At 46.5% G+C, this 9,724-nt stretch overlaps 1 protein-coding gene across 5 annotated transcripts in view; it reads right to left on the bottom strand.

Moving 5' to 3' along the window:
* Positions 1-9,724, bottom strand: part of GRB10 (growth factor receptor bound protein 10) — a 201,342-nt gene that overhangs the window by 1,512 nt on the left and 190,106 nt on the right. For 3 of the 5 annotated variants that reach the window (XM_025206119.1, XM_025206118.1, XM_006025327.3), the window contains exons 16-17: positions 3,043-3,136; positions 7-1,772 (exon numbers count right to left, since the gene is read on the bottom strand). In XM_025206119.1, coding sequence (XP_025061904.1) covers positions 1,626-1,772; positions 3,043-3,136 — 241 coding nt within the window. In that variant the 3' untranslated portion in view covers positions 7-1,625. Of the gene's footprint in view, positions 1-6; positions 1,773-3,042; positions 3,137-9,724 lie in introns of those variants that run through there. The other 2 variants (XR_003094438.1, XR_003094437.1) reach the window with 2 other exon arrangements.

Raw genomic sequence — 9,724 nt, 5'->3', positions numbered from 1 at the left:
CAGCATACTATTCTGAAAGTTCCCAGGGTGAAACACTTCTTGATATGGATAAAACTGCACTGGGTATTTGAAAATAAAGTTAATTTCTACCTACTGATCATCTTGCTGAAAGTGACAATGACATATGCATTTATGGCAGTTCAATGAGAACACTCTTTCAGTACCTACCCTGAATTTAATCCTGGTTTACCATCAGAAGGAAGAAAGTGTTATTGTGTAAACATTAAATAACTGATTTAAATATTAACAATAAAGTAGTTCTGATGGCATGCCAGCCTTAAGCAGAGTATATACTTGTGTACAATAGAAATTGGTATGGATTAGTGTGCATTTCATAAACATTAGTTGTCACCTTGATGGAGGATATTGCCAGCAGTAAAATCAGAAATACCAGTCATAATCAAATGAGTTTCCAATCCCAGTTTGTACTTGTTTCTCACCATGTAAACTTTCACATGATCCTACAGAAAGGAAAAGGGGTACAGTTCTTTTCAAGTTCTATTCCCCAGAAGAGCTTTATCATCGTTACTGTAGGTTTGTTATAAGAAAAGATAGCTCTTTGAAACAGTCCGAAAATTCAAGGAGATATAAAGCTAAAAAACACTGGTCTTTTGTCAGACTAAGTAGATTATCAGCATAAGTATTGTTCACACAAAAACAGCTGGTTCCAAATACAAGTGTGGTCATTCAGCCCAATTCTATTTAATAACAGTAAATATCCCTAGGAAAACAAAGTCAATAGGCTGAAAAACAAACAAACCACCACATCAATAATAAAAAGGTTCAACATTTGTGCATAGAGTCTGACTAACACAGTCTTTGCATGACTGGGTACCACTAATATGCCATAAACATACTACAGCCATTATGCTAAAAGTCAACAGTTCTAAGAGTACATATGGTGGTATGTTCTTTTAGAACTGTATCCATATACCTTTTTCAAAAGACATCTGCAGGTGACAACCTCAGGTCTCCAGAGAAGTTTTCACACACACACACACACACGCACGCACGCACGCACGCACGCACACGCGTGTATGTGTGCATGGACATGCGCACACACATACACGCGCGTGCAAACACTTCTGGGTTTTCTTCTAGATCCTTTTTAGGCTGAAGCGTTCCATACATGTTAGGGTTTAGATTAATACCCAACTCCTGCATGAATTTAAAAGCCACATCAGCTCCTAATATAGGCTGCATACAATATTTGAAACAAAGTAGGAGTGCAAAAAAAGTGATCAATACAAAAGGTAAACACACTAGTCTTAATTGTCAAGATTATTCCAGGGCAAGAGTTCTTTTCAAAGATTTCTCTTCACAACTTGTTTGTTAAGTGGCCCAGCCAAGATAGCTTCCAGTTTTGTTACAAATTTGCTAATGATTTTTTCATACCCTCCCCCCACATTTTTGGGATGCTGGGACACTCAGCAGCAATCACTCTTAGGTGTTGGACAAACCAGTAATCTTGGTCTGTTGGCACCAACTGAATCCAATCCCTTTCAGAGTCCCAAGGTGCATAATATTTTTACCAACTTACAAATCTGCCAATTCCCCAGTGTCAACTTTCTCTTAACAATTCTCCTTCTAGCAAATCCAGTCTTCGGTGAGGGTCAGATTTGACGTCATAAGGCCACTCGGATGCAGTGGTGTTTGAGTTTGCAGGGCAAGACTCCTTTGTTTAGTTGGTAGAACTCGACAAGCTGAATTAGATCAGTGAATTTGGTATTCCCATCATCGAGGCTGAAAAATATTTGTCCATCGTCCTCACACTAGGGAAATAAAACGTCCTTTCCCAGTTAGGTAGCACCTTGGAATTTCCAAGACCAGCAATAAATTAAGATTCTAGACGTCTGATTTTACAATTCCATAAGATAAAGAATAAACTACACATTAAAACTCTTCAGTGTGGAACTTTTGGGGGGACACCTTTTCATGTTTAGTTTAGTTAAAAACTTAATAGCATCTCAAAATAAAATATTCCTGAAGCTCACTGTCAGCATATCAGTGTCACTTAGGGTCTTCTGGCTGCATAGCTTAATGTGTTCTTAAAGATGCAAAGTATCAAATTCCTGCTTATCTGCAACCCCCACAAAGCTTCACTACTAGGAACCAGCGTGCAACAACAACAATCTGGGTGAAGATTTTGCTTGCTTGTTTTCCATCCAGTGGAGAGGTGTGGAATCACACTTAAGTGATGGAATGGATCCAACACTGATTGAGCTTCCTGGCTCTCTCCACTATGGAGGAAGTTTCTTTGGTGAGCCCATCTGCTTAACAGGTTAGTAGTACCCCGGGTGCAGCAAAACAAGAAAAGCATTCCCGTTGTGACTCCCACGCTATCAGAGACATGTTCACAAATTCAAGTTGCTTTGGTCAAGTGCCTGAAGAGTAGCTATTAATGGTCTGATTGCCCAAAATGCTGAGTGAGTACCTATGTCTTCCACTGAAAGGAATGAGCTGAAATCCCAGTTAGAATTTTTTTTTAATAAGAGTAAAGGCACTCTGGGGAATGAAGTCTGTATACGTTTTTAATTGCAGCTCTTCATGAGGTAAAGCAAGAATTCTCCTCAAAGACTTGTTAGCTGGTCAGTGTATTGGGAAGACAACAGTAGGGAAGAGCACAAAAGCCATTTGAGTGGCTAAAAGGTACTTGGTATTTACTTTGTCTAACATTCGGGGCTAATTGTCTGGATTGACTAATCTCATTAATGGGTTCTAGTGTGATGGAGAGGACTGCAACTATTTTTTGTAATATTAAAGAGCTGCAAAGGTCATAGTTCTTTATGTTGCTTCTCTACCTTGACTCAGATATTTCCTCCAGCAGCCAGGGCAATAATTATAAAGGGCATAATTAAACAGGCATGGAGAAATGCTGAGAAATATCTTTATTTTTAATGCTAGCATCAGTATTTTACTGCATTAGTGCTTTATTTTTGTAAAATAATTATTTTTTTACATCTAGACTAAATCTTTATGGAGAATGAATACAATGAACACCCCCCCCCCCGTTTTGTTTTAATGTGGAAAGTACATACTTACCGGTAAGATTTGAAAATGCTTAATTTTTTGATGGTGACACAGTGTTAGTACAAATGCCTTTGGGTTGCTTTGGCTGTCCCGGAGGAGAAATAGCCTAGGAAAGAACAGATATTGCTATTATTTATGGACAAAAACAAATGTTACAATCTGTAATGTCACCCTTCTACTCGAGGGGAAAAGGGTGGCTGCAAAAACATTTATTCACATTAAACTTCATGAAAGCCACCTCAAAATGTGATCCACAAATTGGGCAGTTGCGTAACCCAGTCAAATTGGCCAACAGCATACCATATTTTTGTACCTTCTACCCCCCATATGACACATCTTGTTTTACGAAAACAGAATGAAGATTTTTTTTTCTATTCTTCCCTGCCACAGCCTGGACACACAATAGCTGAATACTCCTGGGCTGCCACACTGGTCAAAAATTGCTGCCAATTCACTTAATTCAGTTGGGTTAAAGCTTGAGCTGCACAGGCTTCAAGGAGAACTGCAAATCAGCTTAGCGTTGTTCAGCTGAGTGAAGCAATCACACCCTAAGGTGAAAAAATGGCCGCTGCAGTTCTTTTTGCTGCTGCCCAGACTGGCTCATTACTTGAGCGCCAAGCACCCTGATCCTTTTTTTTTCTCCAGAGCCCGCATCCCCATGTTGCTCCTGCCCCGGCTGCCAGCTGTCCAGGTGCTGCCTGAGCTGAGAAAAGGATTGGGTCCCTCAGAGCTCAGGTGGCGCCCAGCCAGTTGGCAGCTCAGCCAGCAGTGATGTGGGGGCCAGATCTAGAGAAAAAGAGCCCCTCAGAGCTCACACAGTGGTGAGTGGCCATCAATGGCACTGGGGGTTTGCTGCAGGCTGGTTATGCACCACAAGAGTTCCAAGGGGCCTGATTCTTTTTTTCTCTCCAGAGTTTGCCCCCTGTGCTGTCGCCAGCAGGAGCAGCAGGCCAGTCTGGGCAGTAGCAGGAGGCACTGTGGCCATTGGGCTAGATACCACGAACATGCAAGTTACAATCAAACTTAAGAAATAGCCAAGTATATTCCTTGTAGGGCTGTGCGAAATGGCTGTGTTCCATTTCTGTTTTGGATTCGGCCGTTTTAAAGGGACAGTGATTCGTTTTGGTGTTTTGGATCACTGTTCCATTTCGATTCGGCCCCCATGGCTGCCCTGCTCGGCCCCATCCCCTGCCTGGCCCCAGCCTCTCGACACTTTAAAAGGAGGGATGAGGTGCTGTGCCAGACTATCCTGGGAGGTGCCTCCAAAACATTTTGGATGGTTTCGTTTTGTTTCACAGATGTTTCAGAGCCTTCTGTTTTGTTGTGGATTCAGTGTTTCTGGTATACACTCTGGCACCTTATAAGCTTATATTGTAATTTTTAACTCCACACAAATGGAGTACAGTAATGTCCCCCTCTGTCTACAGCACTTCTGTAAGCCTAGATGTCTGCTACCATGTAAGAACGCTCATGCTGTCCAAAGACAAATAAATACACCATCAGTGATAACACCTGTGGAGAAGAGAATTTCTTATACATCTTCACCTAGATAGCAAACTGCCTCTCAGGGTATATCTGAATGTGCACTAATGTGCCATATTTACGGTACATTAAGTTTAGTACCTGTAATAACAGGCACTAACTTAATGCGCTGTAATTGGCACTACTGCGCAGTAGTGCCAGTGCATGTCTTTTACATGACACTAGTGCACAGTAGACTAATTCTATAGCACATTAGCAACGATTTTTGCCATGATGCGCTAACACACAACAGAATTAGTCTACTGCGCTTTTAGTGCCTTGTGTATGTCAGAGCAGAGCTTAGCGGTTGAGTGCCTCGGCACAGTGGAACTTTCTAGCACAAGGCACGGTGAGATTTTGTACAAGGGAATTTCTCGGCACGGTGGAGAACCCCGGCGTGGAAAGGTTCCCACCACTCATATGCAAATTCCGGTTCCGGTCCCTGTCGCCGACTGACCCCGACGTACCCCCGTGTCCTGCATGCTTGTATTAGAAAGATATCTTATCAGAGCTCCTCGGTTAAACTGAAACTGAAGTTTGAAGTTAACTTTCTTCCTACGCTGTACATCTCAACAGTGTAAGTAAAGCCATCTTTGTTTGAACCAGTACGCGTTTGTGCCTAATTCTACTCCAGCGGTCGAAAGTACCCATCTGTACGTGCCACAACCCAGCTGACCCTTTCCCGGATCCCCCTCGGCCCCCACATGGCGTCACGAACAGGATCAGGATCAAGATTGGGGACAGGATCAGGATTGGGATTTGGGGAAGACCCGATGGAGTCAGAATTAGTTAGAGGCTGCCCCGGCGTAGTGGGAGACACCACGTGTCGGACGTCGCAGAACTAGGCGCCCACATCGCCTACCATCAGGTGGGCGGAATAAGTGAATGATGCGTCAGTGGCTACCTTTCGCTGAAGGGGGAAGAAGAAGATTCAGAAGAATGGGAAGCACATCTACACCCCGGAGCGTTCGGGTGTGTGATGAGCAGTGAGCGGGTCTTGTTTAAGCCCCGGGAGGAAGGGGGCACTGCATCCTTTGCCAGATTCGAGCCGAGCGAAGTTAGCCCGACCCTCAGCCAGGAGTTTGCCCGCTGTACGCAACTCGTGCGGGAGGGTGGAGAACCAACGCCGACCGACTGGTTCAGTCCCCCAACCCTGGCGTTTGGGTTGAAGGGCTGTGAGGTTCTTTCCGAGCTTCGCGAAGGTCTAGAGGCGGAGGAACGTGCCACAGACAAGGGGAAAATATTGAGTGTACTGTTCCGCGCCGTAACAACTTTGCTGCGGAAGAACGCAGATTTGGAGGCCCAGCTGCTCGCAGCCGTTCAGGCGGCTAAAGAAGCAGCAGTAGAGAAAAGCCCTGAGGCGATGCCACTCCAAGATGGCACCGAGGAAAGAGCGAGCTGTCCGGAGAACCCGGAAGAGAAGGGCGGAGCTTCGGGAGAATCAGCGGGAATCCGCCCAGCAACCCCGCCCACCGAGGCAACGTCGCTCCTGGCAGCCCTGCCTCCTTACCACGGGGAGGGGGCATCGAGTGGAGGGTTACATCCGCCCCTCCTACCAGATGCAGCAACAGCTCTGACAGCAGTTGTTCTGCAGCGACAGTCAGCCGAGTGACTAATGAGCAGGGTACAGTCCGCACCACCTATCGCGCCCGCACTTGGACCGAGTTACAGGAACTGTGTAAAGAATCAAGGATAAAGCCTGAAGAGTCTCTAGCCGTGTGGTTAGGACGTCTGGTCGTGGGATTCGGGTCCGACTTGTTAGACTTAGAAGAGGCTAGTTTTCTAACCTGACAAGCCTCGTGGAGTGGAGGGCACGCCACCGACATAGATCTAGTGACGTGCAATGTTCATTGGCCTATTCCACTTGCAGTGCTTGTCGCGGGCCAGGTCAATCACAAATCCCACGTGTGGCACGACGGCTGTCCATCGAGGGTCAGTGCAGAACAGATTCTACTGGCGATAATAGGAAGCTCATATTGTTCCTGGAACTCCCGAGCGCACGCGCTGGGACTGACACCGCCCCAACAGCGAGGACCGTGGCCTCACCATCACCTGTGAAACCCGGGAAGTGTTCCGGTGACTTTCAATAGCATAGAAGCCTGTGTTGAAGTTTATGGAGGAAGAAACGCCACCATCCTTCGAATCCTCCTTAACCCACTGGCTGGCCAACCTGCAAGTAATCTTTTGCGACAGCTCCCAAGGTTACAGGCCCTCACCCGTAGCAAGTTACCCGCAAAGAACGCCAGAGGAGAGGATCATGTTTGGATTCCTCCTGCATCATTCTAGGCTCATGAAGCGGCAGCTACGAATCCTGGGAGACGCGGGCCAATGGCAACTGGCCTATGAACTAGGTTTCCAGTATCCAAGAGAGTCAGACGACGACTCCGGGACGTCCTCATCTCGCTGAGCACAGACAAGACCACGCAGCGTCTGTGCATGGATCGTCATCTGTGACGGTGCATCTGCGGGTGTGCGAGAGTCGTCCAGAGCCGAGTCGTGTCCGAGCACCTGTATCGTGTGCTTTGGAGAAAGTGGGAAGCTGCGAGAAAAAAAATCTGATTGGCTGTTCCGTTGCGCGCGCAGCTCCATATAGATATTTTAATATAAGTTAATTAACTGTTCAAAGAATTCTTTCTTTGCAGTGTTTTGTCTGAGGCTCGAGATACGTGTCAGAGGCGGACCCAGAGAGAGAGGTGGAGAAGACGCAGAAGCCTGACTTTGCCACGACACCTATCGAACTCCTCGTGATTGAACTTTTTGTAACAAATGTACTTATGCGTGTTTCTGTTTGTATTGGTTATTATTTGATTCGATCTGTTGAGGACGAACTTTTTTCGTTGTATGTTTTTGTATATAGCCAGTTACCTTATGAAACCCCCGAGAGGAACGACGATTTACACTTCAATTTCCAGCTGTGCCATCGGCAAGGGGGCATGTCAGAGCAGAGCTTAGTGGTTGAGTGCCTCGGCACAGTGGAACTTTCTAGCACAAGGCATGGTGAGATTTTGTACGAGGGAATTTCTCGGCACGGTGGAGAACCCCGGCGTGGAAAGGTTCCCGCCACTCATATGCAAATTCCGGTTGTAAATTATTCCTACGTGGCGACTAGCAATTGGCTCGCTAGCCGTATAAAAGGTTGGAGCAGTTTCCGCCCAAGTTGGAGAACTCCGCGCCCATCTTGGAGTGAACATGGTGGACTGATCAACCGCTGACGACTCCCCGTAGCCGACCGACCCCGACATACCCCCGTGTCCTGCATGCTTGTATTAGAAAGATATCTCATCTTATCAGAGCTCCTCGGTTAAACTGTAACTGAAGTCTGAAGTTAACTTTCTTCCTACGCTGTACATCTCGACAGTGTAAGTAAAGCCATTTTTGTTTGAACCAGTATGTGTTTGTGCCTAATTCTACTCCAGCGGTCGAAAGTATCCATCTGTACGTGCCGGGTTTGTGGCCACAACCCAGCCGACCCTTTCCTGGATCCCCCTCGGCCCCCACAGTGTAGACAAGCCCAGTGTATGCTTCACTGCACATGGTATAGGCACACCAGAGTTAGCTTTAAATTAGTTGCTCTACATACTGCTCAAAGGACAGCCAAAGTACCACACAGCCCTTTAAGGGCTCTTAAGAACTGCATAAGATGATAGGCAGAAAAACTGGATGCTCACTTGTACTGAGCTCTGAGTTGGTAGTTTAAAGCAAGATTGGGTAGGTCTACATGAGCTGCAGTGCAAACACACTCTTAGTTACAATCAGAAGAGATAGCCAAGCACCAGAAACATCTACCGCGCATTTTATTGGTCTTCTGGGCCTGATCTGAGCCATTTGAAGAGACCTCCAGTTCTTTTCTTAGGGTGACTTTCTGTTGACCTTGATTCACAAATGTGAATGATAGGAAAACACCAGAGACCAGACTTACCTACCCCATATCTCTAGGCATGTAGAACCCCCAGCACTGGGGTAGTAGGTCACTTTGGAAAACCATGTGGCTTTAAGACCTCCCCTTCACAGCTGAAGCAGTTGCTTTCAGGCTGAGTGGGCTGTGAAGCATGTAAGTGTCACGCCTTGCAACACTTAATTCCATTCCATATAAAAACTCAAGAGGAACTGCTATCATGTTCCCAGGAGAAAGCAACCTACACCAAAGTTCAACAGTGTAAAGTTGGCCAAGGAAGTAGAAGCTAAATTTCCCATACATAGTGTAGTACTACCACTGAGCCACAAATGAAGCATTCCAGCAAAACTTTCAAAAATATACAATAAGAATCAAAAAACATTTAAGCTTTGACTGTAGCCTAAGAAACTGGCCTGGACGCTCCAACTAAGGCACTTAAGGCAAGGGATGTAGTTGTCATGGGTGATCTAAATTACCTGGACATCTGCTGGGAGGAGCAGTCAGCCAGGTCGGACAATTCCAGGAGGTTCCTGGCCGAGATACAGGACCTCCATCTAACCCAGGAGGTGCATAGTCCCACCAGGGGAAATGCCCTGCTGGACCTGGTCCTGGCCACAGGCGATGATCTGGTAAGGGGGCTCCAGGTCTTGGACCACCTGGGTGATAGCAATCATCGCTTGCTGGAATTCATCCAGGATGAATTCCTTGTCATCCAGGAGGGTGACAAGGGCCTGCAGCAAGGCAGTAGCCCTAGACTTCAAGAGGGCCAACTTCAACAAGTTGAGGAGATTGGTGGGAGAGGCGCTGGGGTTCTCAAGGGCAGGGGAACTCAGTGCCCAAGATGAGTGGTTGTTCCTTAAGGAGATGATACTCAGGGCCCAAGGGGTGACGATCCCAACAAGAAGCAAGGGGGGCAAGAGTGCCCAAAAGCCCCCCTGGCTCACCAAGGACGTCCGGGAATGCCTGGTTGCCAAAAAGGTGGCGTAGACCTGGTCGAGGGGGGGCTATCTCCAAAGTGAAGTATACCTCCACTACTCGGGCCTGTAGGGAGGCTGTTAGGAAAGCTAAGGTGAACATAGAGCTAGAACTAGCGTCCAAGATCAAAGATAATAAAAAGTCCTTTTTCAAATATATAGGGAGGATGAAGAAGGCACCGGAAAACGTGGGGCCCCTGCAAGATGCGCTAGGCAATCTGGTAGTTGCGCTAGAGGAGAAGGCAGACATCTTTAACAAATTCTTCACCTCCATTTTCTTGTGCAGGGACCAGGACTCCCCCAC

The sequence above is a fragment of the Alligator sinensis genome, unplaced genomic scaffold, assembly GCF_000455745.1.
Source record: "Alligator sinensis unplaced genomic scaffold, ASM45574v1 scaffold796_1, whole genome shotgun sequence".
NCBI lineage: Eukaryota > Metazoa > Chordata > Crocodylia > Alligatoridae > Alligator > Alligator sinensis.
This window is presented reverse-complemented; position numbering and strand designations above follow the sequence as displayed.